General features: G+C 33.5%; 2 protein-coding genes across 4 annotated transcripts; both read left to right on the top strand.

Annotated features, from left to right (window-relative positions):
* Nucleotides 1–616: 616 nt before the first annotated feature.
* Nucleotides 617–13,536, top strand: LOC138322532 (G-protein coupled receptor 157-like). Of its 3 annotated transcripts, XM_069266562.1 has the most exons (6): nucleotides 617–932; nucleotides 2,103–2,213; nucleotides 5,326–5,788; nucleotides 5,975–6,174; nucleotides 6,445–6,579; nucleotides 10,126–13,536. In XM_069266562.1, exons 3-6 carry the CDS (start codon nucleotides 5,371–5,373, stop codon nucleotides 10,333–10,335), a joined length of 963 nt encoding a protein of 320 aa, XP_069122663.1. In that variant the 5' UTR covers nucleotides 617–932; nucleotides 2,103–2,213; nucleotides 5,326–5,370; the 3' UTR covers nucleotides 10,336–13,536. The 3 variants fall into 3 exon arrangements, with proteins under 3 accessions (XP_069122663.1, XP_069122653.1, XP_069122657.1); XM_069266552.1 differs by lacking the exon at nucleotides 10,126–13,536 and having other exon boundaries at nucleotides 617–743; nucleotides 6,445–6,710; XM_069266556.1 differs by lacking the exons at nucleotides 617–932; nucleotides 2,103–2,213; nucleotides 10,126–13,536 and adding an exon at nucleotides 4,500–4,860 and having other exon boundaries at nucleotides 6,445–6,710.
* Nucleotides 6,819–9,719, top strand: LOC138322577 (G-protein coupled receptor 157-like). Its single transcript, XM_069266565.1, has 4 exons — nucleotides 6,819–6,846; nucleotides 7,026–7,225; nucleotides 7,496–7,630; nucleotides 8,328–9,719. Exons 1-4 carry the CDS (start codon nucleotides 6,822–6,824, stop codon nucleotides 8,367–8,369), a joined length of 402 nt encoding a protein of 133 aa, XP_069122666.1. The 5' UTR covers nucleotides 6,819–6,821; the 3' UTR covers nucleotides 8,370–9,719.
* Nucleotides 13,537–19,801: the final 6,265 nt, after the last annotated feature.

Below are 19,801 nucleotides of genomic sequence, written 5' to 3'. Positions count from 1 at the left end.
ATTGTTTTTGTTGTTTAAACTTATTGATAAGAGGTCAAAAAACTTATTAGAAATAATAGTTTGCTGTTGGGAAACATTTTGCTGCGTCAAGCCAATTATGAAAAATTTGCTAAAAAAAATCACCATTTTTGAGCTAAAAATTAGATTTTTTCTTTTCCTGCGTAGAAGTCACTACATATATTGGATTTTTTGGTCCTGATATGTATTTGTTGTTCTATTGTGGTTATTTTGATACCTCATTTGTCTACTTCGGTTGAAAAATGTTAATGTTATGACTATTTTTCTATTTTTAGTGAAATTCGAGATGGCGGCCATCTTGATGACGTCATAACCGGAAGTTCATCCCAACTTATGCAATGTTAACATTTTGATTTGTGATCAGTGGGTCATAAGGGTTCAGAAAAATATTGGTTCGGAGGTGGGGGTGGGTGGGGGGGTTGCATGTGGGACCCTCCTAGTCCATGGCCTATATATTTAACCCCTTAAACAAGCACCTGTGCGATGAAGATGGGCATCGATTCTGAGTTAATTTTCTCAAACGATATAAGTATAAGATAAAATTCACACAAGAAACATATTCAATTTATCATTAGAATAATGAATTTTAAAACATTGTTTGATATTTGACGAAGAACAAGAATTATATGATGCTGACGACAGCGATATCTATTTATAGTAGTAGGGTATTTCCTGACCAGGACAGCCACTTTCGATTTACAACACGGCCATGTGCAGATATACATGTATGTGGACATTTTAGCTAAATAGTTACCAAAACAACATGACCAACCTTCTGATTATGATATTCAACAAACAAACTTTGAAGTGATATCAACGTTATTGATGATACAAGCCTACGTAACAGTTGTTATGAACATACATTGACAGCTGAATTATGCTGCACCAAGGATTCCTAGGCACATTTATGTTGAGTAAGTATATTTGAATTTCTCTATACAAAATATACAAAATACATTATCAGGTTGTAATTCTAGAGCAAAATTCATAAGTATGAACTGCACTGTGATATCCTTCAATGTATTATACATAGCATGTTTTGTATTATAAATATAGGTAACCCCCCAACACACACACACACACTTTTTTGTCTGTGGGCCTATTGGAATAGCATAACATCTGTTTGCATGGGTTTGTGTGAGTAATTATTACATGAATGAAAAGGCTCTGTTATTTTACAAATAAATTCTACAGATTTAGAACATTATTTGACCAATATACAAATTTATTGTCAATGTACATATGTTGTGGTCACAATCTATTTCCACCTACATGTAGATGTACAATGTATAGTGTTACTGCACATTCAAGTTGCTAAAATGGTGTTAACATGCATATGTTTAACATGTCTTTGTCCAAATTCAAGCAATACATGAACATTAAAGTCATGTCAGATTTTGTTCTAAAATGGAATATACAACAAATTTAAATAATTAAGTAGTAGATATACAGTGCATATACACAATTGTATATGGTTTCAGTGATATTTATGTATAACTGGTAAGATGTATAAGTACTGTGTACATGGACCATGTATATGTTTGTAGACGGTATTCAAATTCGCAGTTGATCAATCCCTCAGTTCAAGGTTTACAAACATGTACTCTATATGATCTGTCTCTTTATTATTTACTATAGAATACCAGAAATTGATAAAATTGATAATGAAGAAAAAGATAAAATGAAAATACATGTAATCTGCACCTGATGCTCAGAGTAACCAGAGTTTCTTCCAACTCTAACACCACATAATATACATTCTATAGTATGATATATGTCACTTCACTTAGTCTGGCAATATATCTAGAGTCTTTGGAACCAGAATAATCTTGCTATCCAGATGGAAACTGGAATGGTGATTTTATTTTTAATTTTAAACATTTTAAGAGATTCTTTACCTGGACTTTATATGTATGGATGGAATACCTGTCTAGATTAAAAACACCAATGTATCTGCAATAGCTGAATAAGATTATTCATACTGTATTATGTTTTTTTCAGTCTCTAACATGTCCAAGTCTTTTGAAATGAGAGTAATGTAAAAAAAATTCAAATCTGACATGAATATTTCATCTTCTTTTCAGGATTTTTTTCTTACCTGTAATGATCAGTTATGGAATTTTACTGCCAACCAGAAGTTTTTATGGAAGATTAGTGAAACTTTGAGAAATCTGCTAGATTGTATTACAGCAAAGGTAAGAACAAACATGTTTCTTAAGTTCAATTAATCAGAAATGGATCACAGGGACCTGACACGAATTTTTAACCAACAGTATACATATATAAATTATAGTATCATAAATATGTATACTCAGTCTGTTGGTTAAGAAATTTCGTGCCATGTCCCTGTGTGAATCAAGAGTTTTTTTGGGGGCGTGTGGAAACTTATTTTGAATAAAAAAAATTATATATATAAAAAGGTGTTTTCACCATTTTTTACATTCATAACACCTTGGAATTTATATCCAAAAGTGTATCTTTATTAGTCTAAGATCTATTTTTAAGTGTAGCTTTCTTAGCACTGGTGTATTCAATATGAGCAAGATTTTTTTTAAAAGGTATTTAACTATACACATGTACATATATACATGTAACATGTTCATGTATTTAGACTTAGTTATTTAGAGTGTACCATACATTTCATTTGATGCTTGTATAACCAGGGAGATCAGAAAGTATAATATTATTTTTTTCTATCTTAGGTATAATCTTAGATGTAAAATTCCTATTTTCTAAACTAAAAAAGTCTTTTGTTGGTTTTTCACCTTCTTCTTGCCATCTTGCCCTCAATATCGAATAACACTGCCTTTAATTTTTTTCAACTTTGATTTTTTCCAATTCCCTTTTCTTATTCTCTAATTCCTCAATGTCTACCTGATCTTGTTCTCCTAACCTTTGAATAGCTTTCTTGAGATTATCTTCATTTCTATTTAGCTGTTCCTTTTTATATGATGAATAGGAGATAGTTTTACCCCTAATTTCCATAAGCAATTTTTCAAGGAAAAGCTTGTCATTAATCAAAAATTCAATATCTGTATCTGAAATATTTTATCCATATTGTATACTGGTAAGCAGTACTGACTTTTTATATCTAAAATAACTTTATTAATTAACTTAAGGAAGTCTTCATCATACAATATAGTCCGCTAAACCTGCCTATATTATTAGGTTTTTTTAATTATTTTTTTTTTATATATATTAGGCAAAAAAAAAAAAAAAAAAAAGCCTAATAAATATATAGGAAGGTTTAGCGGACTACATACAATAGCGAAGAGTTAAATTTCCAAAGCCCTTTTTTTTCCACGTTTAAAATCATTAAATTTTAAATTAATCATAGGAAAAGAATGATCAGATCTATATCCTGCTTCAATTATTGCATTAACCGTACTATTTAACAAATTATCAGATATCAGATAAAAATCCAGTCTTGCCTGTAATGGCGATTTCTTTCTCCAAGTATAGCGTCTGGCATCAGGTTGAAGATCCCTATAAATATCTACCAGTGACAAATTTTCAATAATTCCTAAAACTTTTTCTCTTGCCTTGAGGTTATTTATATTTTTGTAGCTATTGTCATAGTCTAGATCTGGGTTGATGACTAGATTAAAATCTCCACATATAATGTACTTATCATTACTAAAATCTTCTAAAGTATTTGAAATAGTATCAAAAATGTAGGTGTATCAATGTTAGGACCATACAGTGTAATCAATGTCATTTTAGAGCCCTAACTACAATATCTAACGCCAAAAAATTCCCAGACAAATCTTTTTTTTTTTTTTACAACACTGATTTCACAATTACTGTTAAGCAAGATTGCAACCCCTCTAGAATTAGACTTAAAAGAACCAAAATAACAGTCAAAACCCCACTCACTTCTTATAATATTATGATAATCTTCTGTAAAATGGATGTCCTGTAAACAATAGATACTGCAATTTTTTGCCCTCAAGTAAGAGAAAACATCTTTTCTTTTCACTTTATCTCTGAGCCCCTGACAGTTTGCCGACAGGATTGATATACACTCAGTCATCTTATACTGTAATTAAGTAGATTAAGTATCACAAACATGATCTCTAATCCAGAAAAAGAAGAGGGAAGAGAAAGTAGAAGATTAGGAGAATAAAACATTTCAAAATGGTCAAAATGAATCACACTAGTTGCCCAATAACAGATACGTTTCGTTCCAGGAAATACTTTGATAATTTAAATGATAATGTATGAGGATAGCAGGAGTAAACAGACGAACACATTGAGATGAATCAAGTCTCGGCCTGTCAGTTTTCATTTTGTGATAAGTATCGACATGGTGTTGGTGATATGTTATTGAGATATATCTCAATCTGCAACTGTGTGTCGACCAATTGGAAGACGAGTCTTTGACTCAGATTGGTATCGACTCGAAATATTCTTATTATCATCATCCTCATATCTATACAGTAAACTTCGTTTATAATAAATTCTAATACAAATGAAAATTATATTTTTATTTTTAATGTGACTGAGTTTTTTTCAGGATAGTTACATTAAATACAATATGTAGTACTAACTCCTTTAACTTTATAATGCTGTTATCGTTTTTGTATTGATACTGTAGCAAGCCTTCTGACGAAGATGTGTTATCTTTTAATCACTGGCCCAACAGACACTACAATCATAAATTATCGTAACTTCCTAGTCCAAACGTTATATCTATAAATAATGATTGGATAGCACATCATTTGATATGTAATTGTCTATACTGTGTTATCATTCTATCAATTGATAAAAAAGATAACATTCATCAACAAAATTTCAGAACGTTATTTTTCCTTTTGTAACTATGGTTCGCTCATCGCAAAGGTAGGTACATGTATAACATATAGTCTATAGATGGCAAGACATTTGAAATGTCCATATGCTGAATCTTGTGCATTATATTATTATTTCAATTCCGCAGTTTATGTATTGGTTAGGAATATAATTATATATTATGTACTCTCAATAAATTTGTTGTTTCACAAATATGACATTGGTTGTACAGTAATTTCATAGACAGCAAATGTACTTCAGAGCTTCATTTATAATGCCTTGACAATAGTGGTGGTAACAAAAAAAAAAAAAAAAAAAAAAAAATTAGTTTAAGTCGTTTGTGTTATGTATATTCAGATTACCTTTACAGTTTTTTTACATCCTTTCCAATACATATTATAGGATCTTACATGAGGGTTTTTTTTCATATGAGGTTTTATGAAACTTAAGTAGGGTATATACAAAGCACTTGAATAAGATATTCGGCCGTCCATTGATTCTTTCTACTTTTTCCAGCGATATGACACTTAAAACAACGTCAATTACTGAGGTTACGTCACCATGGTAACTGTACCACCATCATCATCTCACCTGTATCTAACAACGTCGACAATAACGTGTGTAAGTGCATCACTGTCTGTACTAAGCGGCCTTGCCATTCTGTGGTCGTACCGGCAGTTCCCACAACTACAGAACTACACACGACAGCTCCTGGTCTGTCTGACAGTAGCTGACATCTTTACCGCGTACGGAAACTTCATCAGTAGTCTGAGATGGTTCAACAATGGTAACGCGGCGATTATAAACGATGACTTTTGTGTCGCCCAAAGTTTTATCACAACGACATCAACGTTAAGTTCATTTTTCTGGACGACAACTATAGCAATATATCTGTTCTGTGCTGTGGTACTCCATGTTAATATAGCTGAGATATACGGGGTCAAGGTCATTATAATGGCTACCCCGGTGATAGTTCCAGGTAATTTATTTTCTATAATAGTTGATTTTGATTTGCATAATAAATCGATCATTTGTTTTATTCTTTTTTTTTCTCATATCGACAAAAAAAATTGTGTTTGAATTTTTAAACGTTTTGGAGTTTGCGAGACCACATTTCTCCTTCGTCACTATATGTTTATTTATATTTCTTTTGTTGTTTCCATAGTAACAGTCACCAGTGTTGCCCTTGGTTACGGTGTCCTAGGCGAGGACAACTATTCCGGAAGTGGACCGTGGTGTTGGATCAATAGTAAAGCCGAGAACATGTTGATGTGGAAGCTTGTCACAGGAAAAGGCTGGGAAATACTTACATATATAACAACTCTAGTAATATATGTTCTGCTGAAATTCTTCAAGTGGAGAGAGGTACGGCACTGAAACTACATACACATATATGATTAAACTTTAAAAATGTGTAGTTTATTAAGTCAAGCTACATTCACTGTGTTTGTGGCTCTTCTTATATTGATGAACCAGAACAACAATAAATTCATACTGGATATCACGTTAATTTTGAAGATGGACATTAAACTTGCACTAACATCTAAAACTAAGTATTGCCGACTTTTCACATCAAACTAACAAAAGAAATTCAATTATGCCTTCATTTTAACCTAATTGCCCAACATCTTTTAGAATCGCCACATATTCGAGCAGGTACGATGGAGTGATAAAGATCCGAGTCTCCGAGATGCTGATGAGATATTTGAGATATCCTGGCTGTTTCTTCTCGTCGCGAGGATTTGGGGCACGCTTCGGTTTTTCTTAGCGGTAGGTGTCACGAGAATGCTGTGGCTTGATCAAATAGGCTACACCATTGTTTATAGCTGTAGTCCACTTGTTGCTAGAATGACATGTGTTTGACCATTCTCTGAAGACTCGCAGAAGTCACATACAAACTGATAAAGCATTGAATGTACATTCTTCGATAAAATCTTCTGAAGTATATTTTTTATACTTTCCAGTACGTGAAAGGTTCCTTAACAGCCTAAAAGCAGTAGACAGTAATTATAATGGCTACCCCGGTGATAGTTCCAGGTAATTTATTTTCTATAATAGTTGATTTTGATTTGCATAATAAATCGATCATTTGTTTTATTCTTTTTTTTTCTCATATCGACAAAAAATTGTGTTTGATTTTAACGTTTTGGAGTTGCGAGACACATTTCTCCTTCGTCACTATATGTTTATTTATATTTCTTTTGTTGTTTCCATAGTAACAGTCACCAGTGTTGCCCTTGGTTACGGTGTCCTAGGCGAGGACAACTATTCCGGAAGTGGACCGTGGTGTTGGATCAATAGTAAAGCCGAGAACATGTTGATGTGGAAGCTTGTCACAGGAAAAGGCTGGGAAATACTTACATATATAACAACTCTAGTAATATATGTTCTGCTGAAATTCTTCAAGTGGAGAGAGGTACGGCACTGAAACTACATACACATATATGATTAAACTTTAAAAATGTGTAGTTTATTAAGTCAAGCTACATTCACTGTGTTTGTGGCTCTTCTTATATTGATGAACCAGAACAACAATAAATTCATACTGGATATCACGTTAATTTTGAAGATGGACATTAAACTTGCACTAACATCTAAAACTAAGTATTGCCGACTTTTCACATCAAACTAACAAAAGAAATTCAATTATGCCTTCATTTTAACCTAATTGCCCAACATCTTTTAGAATCGCCACATATTCGAGCAGGTACGATGGAGTGATAAAGATCCGAGTCTCCGAGATGCTGATGAGATATTTGAGATATCCTGGCTGTTTCTTCTCGTCGCGAGGATTTGGGGCACGCTTCGGTTTTTCTTAGCGGTAGGTGTCACGAGAATGCTGTGGCTTGATCAAATAGGCTACACCATTGTTTATAGCTGTAGTCCACTTGTTGCTAGAATGACATGTGTTTGACCATTCTCTGAAGACTCGCAGAAGTCACATACAAACTGATAAAGCATTGAATGTACATTCTTCGATAAAATCTTCTGAAGTATATTTTTATACTTTCCAGTACGTGAAAGGTTCCTTAACAGCCTAAAAGCAGTAGACACCATGAATTTATATTTTATTTATATTTTAATAATTAAGTCTTTATTTTATTACTTGATATTTTAATGGATTTTAGAAAGTATTAACATTCAAACTGTGCATTTTATATGGTTATTATGATGAAGGAATGGACTTACTTATATCGAAGCATTATCTTCGATTACTTTGCAAATACATATATGTACTAAGATTAATACTAATATTAATAAAATTCTACTCTCGGTCACTGAATCGTCTTAGATGACATATTCGATTTTATTTTCCAGACTTCTGACTTTAAACTTGGCAACCGAGTTAATAATGCCTTACTTTGTATGCAGTGTGTTGGAGATAGCTCACAGGCCCTCTGGAATTTCAGGAGCCTAACCTACTGGGCCATCAATACAGATTTTATACAATTCTTTTTGTATATTCTGCTGCATCATTTTAAGATGTGTTTTTTAGCGGATTTTATTATGTTTTCCAGACTTTCGAAGTTTGCGTAAGCGACCAAGTAAATATTGCCTAACTTTGTATGCAGTGTGTTGGAGATAGCTCACAGGCCCTCTGGAATTTCAGGAGCCTAACCTACTCGGCTATCAATACAGATTTTATACAATTCTTTTTGTATATTCTGCTGCATCATTTTAAGATGTGTTTTTTAGCGGATTTTATTTTGTTTTCCAGACTTTCGAAGTTTGCGTAAGCGACCAAGTAAATATTGCCTAACTTTGTATGCAGTGTGTTGGAGATAGCTCACAGGCCCTCTGGAATTTCAGGAGCCTAACCTACTCGGCTATCAATACAGATTTTATACAATTCTTTTTGTATATTCTGCTGCATCATTTTAAGATGTGTTTTTTAGCGGATTTTATTATGTTTTCCAGACTTTCGAAGTTTGCGTAAGCGACCAAGTAAATATTGCCTAACTTTGTATGCAGTGTGTTGGAGATAGCTCACAGGCCCTCTGGAATTTCAGGAGCCTAACCTACTCGGCTATCAATACAGATTTTATACAATTCTTTTTGTATATTCTGCTGCATCATTTTAAGATGTGTTTTTTAGCGGATTTTATTTTGTTTTCCAGACTTTCGAAGTTTGCGTAAGCGACCAAGTAAATATTGCCTAACTTTGTATGCAGTGTGTTGGAGATAGCTCACAGGCCCTCTGGAATTTCAGGAGCCTAACCTACTCGGCTATCAATACAGATTTTATACAATTCTTTTTGTATATTCTGCTGCATCATTTTAAGATGTGTTTTTTAGCGGATTTTATTTTGTTTTCCAGACTTTCGAAGTTTGCGTAAGCGACCAAGTAAATATTGCCTAACTTTGTATGCAGTGTGTTGGAGATAGCTCACAGGCCCTCTGGAATTTCAGGAGCCTAACCTACTGGGCCATCAATACAGATTTTATACAATTCTTTTTGTATATTCTGCTGTATCATTTTAAGATGTGTTTTTTAGCGGATTTTATTTTGTTTTCCAGACTTTCGAAGTTTGCGTAAGCGACCAAGTAAATATTGCCTAACTTTGTATGCAGTGTGTTGGAGATAGCTCACAGGCCCTCTGGAATTTCAGGAGCCTAACCTACTCGGCTGTCAATACAGATTTTATACAATTCTTTTTGTATATTCTGCTGCATCATTTTAAGATGTGTTTTTAGCGGATTTTATTTTGTTTTCCAGACTTTCGAAGTTTGCGTAAGCGACCAAGTAAATATTGCCTAACTTTGTATGCAGTGTGTTGGAGATAGCTCACAGGCCCTCTGGAATTTCAGGAGCCTAACCTACTGGGCCATCAATACAGATTTTATACAATTCTTTTTGTATATTCTGCTGCATCATTTTAAGATGTGTTTTTAGCGGATTTTATTTTGTATTCCAGACTTTCGAAGTTTGCGTAAGCGACCAAGTAAATATTGCCTTACTTTGTATGCAGTGTGTTGGAGATAGCTCACAGGCCCTCTGGAATTTCAGGAGCCTAACCTACTCGGCTATCAATACAGATTTTATACAATTCTTTTTGTATATTCTGCTGCATCATTTTAAGATGTGTTTTTTAGCGGATTTTATTTTGTTTTCCAGACTTTCGAAGTTTGCGTAAGCGACCAAGTAAATATTGCCTAACTTTGTATGCAGTGTGTTGGAGATAGCTCACAGGCCCTCTGGAATTTCAGGAGCCTAACCTACTGGGCCATCAATACAGATTTTATACAATTCTTTTTGTATATTCTGCTGCATCATTTTAAGATGTATTTTTTAGCGGATTTTATTTTGTATTCCAGACTTTCGAAGTTTGCGTAAGCGACCAAGTAAATATTGCCTTACTTTGTATGCAGTGTGTTGGAGATAGCTCACAGGCCCTCTGGAATTTCTTCTTCTTTTTTACCCTGGACCAAGAACTACGGGGCCAGATTTGTCATCGAAATGTTCGTTCAAGCACAAATCGTGCTTCCAGCTCTGAATTTATTGGTGCTCTTGAAAGTTACCCTTAACTATTATTGTTGTTTATACTAACTCCCATACATTATTTGTATCTATTACATGCTCGATATCTACAAAAAATGTTGCGGGCAATTAGATTCTTATGTTAGAGAAAACAGACGTTCAAGTAAATCTCACACACAGGTGAATCCGTGTCGTATTTTATGTGTCAGTGAACTATGCAAAACGTCAAACTGTATGAAGGTTATTTAAACCTTGAAAGAACAATTGTTGGTTTTTTAAGAAATTCGAGATATCACGCCCAAACATTTTCATGTGAATTCGAATTAGCTTTTTGACAGATATGTTTTGTGTCGTGTAAGTTTTCATTCAAATATTACATTATACAGTACCTGGTTGATTAAAAATTTAATTCCCCAAAATAGCATCCACAGGAGGGATCATTATGAACCCTTTAAACCATACGGTGCCAGACACCACTAGTGCCGAGGACCCATCTTATTATATCCGTAAACTAGGTTGACTTTAAATTGGGCCGCGGTGGCCGTGTGACGATGATGTCCTGACATCGAAAATCTTTTTGTGAGACCATATATTTTAATTCTTAACATAAAAATGAAACTTTATCAGGTTTTACTGTGTTTTTGCTGCTGCTAAGTTCTGCATCTTAAAGCCGCGTAATTTTAGAATGTGTGGTGAAAGTCTGATTAATCTACATTTACAATAAAGAGCTATACCTAATAAAGTTGGTCAAATTCAAATATCTAAAAAAATAATTTGAAAATTTTAATCCTTTTGTGAGTGTATTGAGTTGCAATTAGATATACTTCTGTGATAAATATAAAAATTCAATGTGTTTTTTTACATAATTGATATTTGCTTAATTTTATGTAAGAGGGGGATCATTTGTGCGTTATGCTTTTTTTTCCAGTTATATCATGCCTATATGTTCTTGCTTCTGTATCTTTCAACAGATTTTTTTACATATGTTTCAAGTCAAATGGATTAAATAAAAGGCAAAGCCTATATAAATTCTCTCCAATGGTGGCAAAAGTAATAGATTAAACTTACATCAATTATAGATATTATATTTAAGCTTTGAAATGAAAAGTTTACAACAGTTAAAGGGAGATAACTCTTTTGCATACTTCATTCACATATAATATAAATACAGTTATTATTTTATTACAAGAATTATTTACAATATGATGAATATTGCTATTACTATAAATATTTATGTCCCCCAAATGAATATGAGGAGACATATTGTTTTTGCTCCGTTTCTTATTATCATCATTATTACATGCTAACCAATATTTATATAATATATCATTCATTTTTCGCAATTTCCAGTCATGTGGACATGACGTACATAGCTATTATTTTACAGGATGAATAATTTGCGTGCACCTGTGTTTGGGCTGAGGTGATTAATGTCCCGGAACAGCAGTTGAGATGGGATGTTTCTATCTTGTATAAACTTTAATAATCAAATAATCGATGAAAAGGTATATAAAGACCACGATCGAGTGTATCGTGGGTAGCGATAGGCCTAGGCGGACGTCTCCTTGTGGGCGGTGTATGGGACTTGCAAATTAGTTTAAGGCTAGATAAAATACATAATTTGCTTTAATTATAAGTTTATGTAAATAATTAATGTACTTGCCATATTTTCAACATTTTTATTTTGCTCTAATTATTATCGATGCAGCTTTCGTTTCTCCGATGATGTTTATCCTGCAACTATTTCATTATATATACAGAAGATGGTATTCAAAACGAAAGCAAATTGTCTGTTATTTACACGATTTCGCTTAAAGCGAAACGTTTCTTTTATGATCAAGAAAAGATGCATTCACTAAACCGAATGAGTGTTTTTAAATCCTTTTTACAACCGTGGGAAATATGTAAGCGACGTCATTCCGGTGATTGTGACGTCACTGATTGGCGGGACTAACTGACGTTTCATTCACTCCTACTAAAACTGACGTCACTGGAATGTTCGGGATCAAATAATCAAAGTTAGAAATTTAATCAAACGAAAGAAATCAAACATTTATTTACTGACATCGTAATATTTTCCTATCACAACTGTTACGGGAAATTCTTAATTATCTGATATCGAGTTCTATGCCAGACTAATGTCGATATCAGTGCTGAAAATGCAATGGTTCTTGATATTGTTCCGCTTCTTTATTTGACTTTAAATTCGTGAAATGAACTTAACCCTCGAAGGCCCTCAGAACGCTTGTTTTCAACGGGAATAAACAGCGCAGTGATAAAGACCTTCCAAGTGAATATTTGCCTCGAGAAAACAGGGACACAAAAAGCTGATTTTCTCTAAAACAAAGTAAATTAAAATTCATTAATAATGCTGGAACACTAAATATTTCATTCTGATTTCAGAACAGTTGGAATTATGAAGATACCTCTAACAGTATTTTTATTTTTATTATTATTATATATTATGTAAGTTAACAATTATAATAATTATTATTATTACAAGCTAACCGATATTTACATAATATATAATTCATTTTTCGCAATTTTCAGTCATGTGGACATGACGTACATAGCAATTATTTTACATGATGAATAATTTGCGTGCCCCTGTGCTTGGACCAATATTACATTTCACTGTACCGGAATAGCAGTTGAGATGGGTTGTTTTTATCTTGTACACACGTTCCTTCCACATATTCATAATTCTAAATATAAATGTCGAAGACAGATATATCTGGATCAAATTATCGATGAAAAGTTACATAATACATATGTATAAGACCACGATCGAGTGTATTGTGGGTAGCGATAGGCCTAGGACGTCTCCTTGCAGGCGGAATATGGAATTTTCAAATTATTATTCAGATATATAATTATTTATTCTATGGTAATAGAGCTACATGTACATGTAGCCCTCGCCAGATATTGTGAATAGTTTGAATATGTTTGCATGATATATTACAAAAAAGAAAAAAAAAAAAAAAAAAAAAGAAAAAAAAAAATTGCTGCCGGTGGTGAGAATCGAAAGATCAGAAGATCTGCACGTTAACACTAAGCCAGATTTCTGCTTTTTTATATACAGTGATTTTTTTTATAAGAAGCAGATAACATTGTTACTTTTTTGATGATGTATGATTGAGTATTTCCTAATAGGAAAAATAAAAATTTGTAAATGTAATGTGCATGTAGCTGTTGTTTCAGAATGAAGAAAAGTGAAAAAATGATAATAACACATTAATCAAAAATCACTAAGTTTTTTGTTGTTTTTGTACTTACTAAGTATACGATAATCTTTGTTATTTTATTGATTTTTTTTTCTGATATGCTCGAACGTCGGTGAAGATACCCCTTGAGACAAACTCGTGTTACGTTGATACGGAGAAAACGACAGTTTTTATTTTATACCATGGAATATCGAAGTTATATGCAATGAGAAATTGTACAATACAATATTTTTTAGATTATTTCATTCTAAAATTCTTCGAAGTTGCATGAAAAATCACGATAACTGCAGGTACAGGTAGGCCTAACGTTATACAATGCACAGTCGATGTCGGGAACAGATCCGATTTGATGCATTCAACTCAAATACAAAAAAAAATGAATGCTATTGCCGAAACCTTTTGGACTAAAGATAGTCATAAGTCTTCAAAGATCGCTTTTTAATGAAAAGGGAAAAAAAACACGAAAAAATCACGATAGCTGCTCGCAACCCAGTGGTACCGCGGTTTCATCGGTTTTCGACGGCGAAAGACCAAAATAGATGTTTTACACACTATGTCAAACATATTCAATTCAAATCATTTATTATATATGTTTCAGAAGCATGTTAATGATGTTTTTGTGAATATTTCATGAATTTCATCTACTAAGCGAAGTAGGCCATGGGCTAGGAGGGTCCCACATGCACCCCCCCAAACCTCCGAACCAATATTTTTTCTGAACCCTTATGACCCACTGATCACAAATCAAAATGTTAACATTGCATAAGTTGGGATGAACTTCCGGTTATGACGTCATCAAGATGGCCGCCATCTCGAATTTGACTAAAAATTGAAAAATAGTCATAACATTGACATTTTTCAACCGAAGTATACAAATGAGGTATCAAAATGACCACAATAGAAACACATATCAGGACCAAAACATCCAATATATGTAGTGATTTCTAAGCAGGAAATGAAAAAATCTGATTTCAAGCTAAAAAATGGTGATTTTTCAGCAAATTTTTCATATTTGGCTTGACGCAGCAAAAATGTTTCCCAACAGCAAACTATTATTTCAAATAAGATTTTTAACCACTTATCAATCAGTTTAAGCAACAAAACCAACAAAAACCAATGTTTACATCGTATTAGTTCCGATTATGACGTCATCAAGATGGCCACCATCTCGAATTTCACTGAGAAATGAAAAATAGTCATAACATTGACTTTTTTCGACTGGAATAGACAAATGAGGTATCAAAATGACTAGAATAGAACAACAAGTACACGTCAGGACCGTATAATCCAATATATGTAGTGTTTTGAACGCAGGAAATGAAAATACGATTTTAAGCTCAAAAATGGTAATTTTTCAACTTTTTTTCATATTTGGCTTGACGCAGCAATATTGTTTTCAAACAACAAATTATTATTCGTAATCAATTATTTGACCTCTTAACAATCAGTTAAGACAACAACAACAAAAAAATATAGAAATGCAAAAGAGAATTGTTGTTATACCATCATTTGGTTTACAAAACATCACCGGATGCGGCATATGTATTGTTATTTTTTTCCAAACCACTGACACTACAGTTTCCTGGTGTCCTGGAATTTCCTGAATATAACATTGGCTATTGACGATTTATATCTTAACAAATTTAAATTTAAAATTGGCTGAATATCTATGTAGGACTTCAAAATAATCCATTTTCATGTTCGAAATATTGTAGACTAGTAGCCTCTCAAACTGAATTACTACAGCAAAATGCCAACTAATAGCTATAGGGTATCAAATTAAAATTCCGTAAATACCATGACACTTTTCGAAACGTGTTGTGTCTATTAGAATGAGCACATCCATTGTTTATTTCCTGTGTATAACGTAAGGAAATATAAGATGGTTACTACAGTGTCACAAATTTCTTTCACTAGTTCTTAATGATAATCATTTTCATTGTGCGTGCTTTCTCGCCAGAGTGTCGTCTTCGACCTCGATGTCCTGATGGACATTACATTACCGGGTTACCATCGTGGTTCTAACTTGTCAACCGTCCATGATTTAATATCAGAAACATCGGATTCAGGGATGTTGGAGCTCTTCCTGTCTCCAACCTAGTTTCACCTAGATTCACATATCGTATATGATGTTTCAGACTTCCCCGGCATTATGGAAAAGACACCAGATCAAAATTCTGCGGAGGATTGGGTTGGTTCTCCTTAATTCGTATGAAGCACAAGTCCTCATTCTTGTGAACCTCAGTGACCGTAGGTGGCACAGTTGGATTCTTTGAGGTCATAAATGAGGTATGCAGTGAAGTTTCACTCTTTGCCAAGTCTGGAAAGCACTGTAGAGAACTTTTTACTGGAGAGTCTTCAATGGTCTCTTTACGCATACACCAAATGTGACACAACCAGCACCTTCAAGGGACTGGGAAAATTCAGACCAATGAAAAGCATTTAACATTTATGGTCTCATTAATGACCTCGATGGTATCACCTGTGCCATTTATGGTTGCACGAGGGTCCACAAGATTGATGAATAGTACTTCATACGAATTATGGAGCTATGCGCTAAGGAGAACCAATTCCACCATTGGAAGAATGTGGATCTGGTGTAATTTCCATTATGCCGGAGAAGTCTGAAACAGCATATACGTACGATATGTTAGAATCTGAAAGAGATCCCACATCCCTGAACCTGTTGTTCCTGATATGAACTCTGACCATGGATGGCTCATAAAAGATGACAGGCTAGAACAACACTGGCAATGTAGTGTCACATCAGCTCATCGACATCGAAGACGACGCTCTGACTTTCAACGAATTGGATACTGATATCTCGATTACTCTGATTCGGACTGCATGTGCCAGCTACCAGATATGCCGAGTCTCTTCAGTGGATAGTGCAGTGAGGCGAGAAAGCACGCACAATGATAATGGTTATCATTGAGAACCAGTGAAAGACATATGTAACACTGTAGTAACCATCCGACATTTTGCTTATGGTATGCATAGGGAATAAACCATGAATCTGCTCATTTTCAAAGACACAAACGTTTTTGAAACTGTTTATGATATTAACGGAAACACAAGCTTAGTTTAGGTTACATTTGTTACTCTATCAGTAGGCGTTGTGCTGTAATAATTATTTTTGAGACGCTGCTAATCTACACAAATGAGAGTATAACAATCATTCTTTTTTGCATTTCTATATATTTTTGTTGTTGTTGTTGTTTTTTTTTTTTTTTTTTTTTTTTTTTTTTTTTACTGATTGACAGGAGTTTAAATTACGAGTAATAATTTGTTGTTGGGAAACTTTTTTGCTGCGTCAAGCCAAATATGAAAAATTTGCTGAAAAATCACCATTTATGAGTTTAAAATCTTATTTTTTTTCATTTTGTGCGTACAAATCACTACATATATTGATTATTTGGTCCTGAAATGTATTTGTTGTTCTATTCTGGTCATTTTGATACCTCATTTGTCTACTTCAGTTGAAAAATATCAGTGTTATGACTATTTTGCATTTTTCAGTGAAATTCGAGATGGTGGCCATCTTGATGACGTAATAACCGGAACTTATACGATGTTAACATTGGTTTTTGTTGTTTTTGTTGCTTAAACTGATTAATAAGTGGTCAAAAATCTTTTTAGAAATAATAGTTTGCCGTTGGGAAACATTTTTGCTGCGTCAAGCCAAATATGAAAAATTTGCTGAAAAATCACCATTTTTGAGCTTGAAATCAGATTTTTTCATTTCCTGCGTAGAAATCACTACATATATTGGATGTTTTGGTCCTGATATGTGTTTGTTGTTCTATTGTGGTCATTTTGATACCTCATTTGTATACTTCGGTTGAAAAATGTCAATGTTATGACTATTTTTCAATTTTTAGTCAAATTCGAGATGGCGGCCATCTTGATGACGTCATAACCGGAAGTTCATCCCAACTTATGCAATGTTAACATTTTGATTTGTGATCAGTGGGTCATAAGGGTTCAGAAAAATATTGGTTCGGAGGTTTGGGGGGGGGTGCATGTGGGACCCTCCTAGCCCATGGCCTAAAGCATTGTATCCACAAACGCTGTAAGATTTACATTGTAGCCTTCATGTACGTATAGACCTGTTTCTTTTTGTCAAAGTGACGTTTAAATAATGAAATGTTTCAAGATAAAGTAACACTATTATTTTAAACTAGTCTATGTTAAGCTGTATATGAGTGCAAATTGTCACCTTAATACCACAAATGAATGCTTATTCAATCCTTCAAAACCTCAGCTTGCAAGGTCGAATCACCCGGGCTCATAAAGGGCTAAAAAGTGACGTCAATGGAATGTTCGGGATCAAATCGTCAAATTTAGAAATGGTAATCAGAATAAAGAAATTAATCATTTATTTACTCACATCGCAATATTTTCATATCGCAACTGTTAAGGAAATTCTTATTACCTGGTATCGAGTTCTATGCCTGATTAATCTCGATATTAGTGCTGAAAATATCTTGTTTATTGATATTGTTCCGCTACTTTTGTTGAGTTTGAATTAGCAAATTCGAAGGGCGTTAGAACGCTTGTTTTCAACTGGAATCAACACCGTATGGATAACGACCTTCCAAGTGAATTTTTGCATCGGGGAAACAGGGACATAAAAAGTTGATTATCTCAAAAAGTAAGAAAAATAAAATACATTAATTTTACTGGAACACTAAAAAAATCATTCTGATTTCGGAACAGTTGGAATCATGAAGATACCTCTAACAGTATTTTATTATTATTAGTATATATTATGTAAGTAATTATTACAAGCTAACCGATATTTACATAATATATAATTCATTTTACGATTATGTGGACATGACGTACGTAGCAACTATTTGTGCCTCTGTGTTTGGGCTGATTCATTCTACGGTCTCGGAATAGCAGTTGAGATGGTTTGTTTTAATCTTGTTCACACGATCTTTCCACATATTCATAGTTCTAAATATAACTGTCGATCAAATCATCGATGAAAAGTTACATACTATAAGACCACGATCGAGTGCATCGTGGGTAGCGATAGGCCTAGGACGTCTCCTTGCATGCGGTGTAAAGAATTTGCAAGTTATTATTTGTCTAGATGAAATAAATGATTTGTTTTAATGTCCAGACTGGTTTATGTAAATAATGAATATACAAACCCATATTTTTCAACGTTAGACATTTTTATTTTGCTATAATCAATATCGATCCTGGTATCCTTTGTGCGATGAGAGAAGATGACGAGGTTTTGCCGATTCATCTCGTCTTCCCGTGTCGACACCAAAATAAATTTTGTACTGTAAGATACTGACCGTGTGTCCGACGTAAATCCTAAGATATTTAATTATATATTTTGTAGTAATAGCTACATGAACATGTAGCCCTCGCCAGATTTTGTGAATAGTTTGAATAGGCATGTTTGCATGATATAGGCCTACATGTATTAAAACATTAAGACTGAAGGATAATCAGAATTAAGACGAACATTTTGTATTGTGAGACACGAATGAGACTACATATATTTTATAGCTTCATTCTCAGTCATGTATTGTTAATTTACTTAATTGTGTAATACTTATATACTAGTATTGATAGCATAAGTTACAACCCTCTCCCCCACCCCACCTCTCTCTCTCTCCCCTCCCTCTCCCCTCTCTTTCTCTTTCTCTGGACAAATTGCGTATACTTGTATATTTTGTACCATATTGTGGAAAGGTTGTGTATATAAGTTGTAATAACTTGTACCCAATCCGTTTGTTAACTAATGCAATAAAATATGTTTAAACTAACTGTATTAAAAAAAAAACGAAAAAAAAATTGCCGCCGGTGGTGAGAATCGAACCCCGACCGCTTGATCAAAAGATCTACACATAACACAAAGTCAGATTCCTGCTTGTTTATATTTAAGCAATAAACAGTTACCCAATTGTAGTATATAGTCAATATGAATACAATTTGGGTGACAGATAAATTTAATGTCGATGATTATTTATCTGTCACCCAAATTGTATTCATATTGACTATATCCTACAATTTGGTAACTGTTTATTGCTTATATTTACATTCAACTATTTTTGAAGAAACGTCGCTAATAATGCGTTTAAATTTGCCGCTCGTCACATTGCTGACGTCAGCAGGTACAAATACCGGAACAGCGGATATTTTCCAGATATAATATAGTTACTCATGGTATCATAAATAAAATAATCAAAAATACATTTTATGCCACATCAAACTTTAATTTAGCAATAATATGTAAAAAAAATATACTAAATAACAAACATTT

Source organism: Argopecten irradians, chromosome 1, assembly GCF_041381155.1.
Source record: "Argopecten irradians isolate NY chromosome 1, Ai_NY, whole genome shotgun sequence".
Classification (NCBI taxonomy): Eukaryota; Metazoa; Mollusca; class Bivalvia; order Pectinida; family Pectinidae; genus Argopecten; species Argopecten irradians.
The sequence above is the reverse complement of the archived record's forward strand: the minus strand, read 5'-3'. Positions and strand labels throughout refer to the sequence as shown.

Bases quoted from the DNA above. Each gene is read 5' to 3' on its own strand.
- LOC138322577 (XM_069266565.1), top strand. From the start codon at position 6,822: ATGGCTACCCCGGTGATAGTTCCAG. The intron at 6,847-7,025 runs GTAATTTATTTT...TTGTTTCCATAG, and splicing joins TACCCCGGTGATAGTTCCAG to TAACAGTCACCAGTGTTGCC. The intron at 7,631-8,327 runs GTAGGTGTCACG...TATGTTTTCCAG, and splicing joins CGCTTCGGTTTTTCTTAGCG to ACTTTCGAAGTTTGCGTAAG.
- LOC138322532 (XM_069266562.1), top strand. From the start codon at position 5,371: ATGGTAACTGTACCACCATCATCATCTCACCTGTATCTAACAACGTCG. The intron at 5,789-5,974 runs GTAATTTATTTT...TTGTTTCCATAG, and splicing joins TACCCCGGTGATAGTTCCAG to TAACAGTCACCAGTGTTGCC. The intron at 6,580-10,125 runs GTAGGTGTCACG...TTTGTATTCCAG, and splicing joins CGCTTCGGTTTTTCTTAGCG to ACTTTCGAAGTTTGCGTAAG.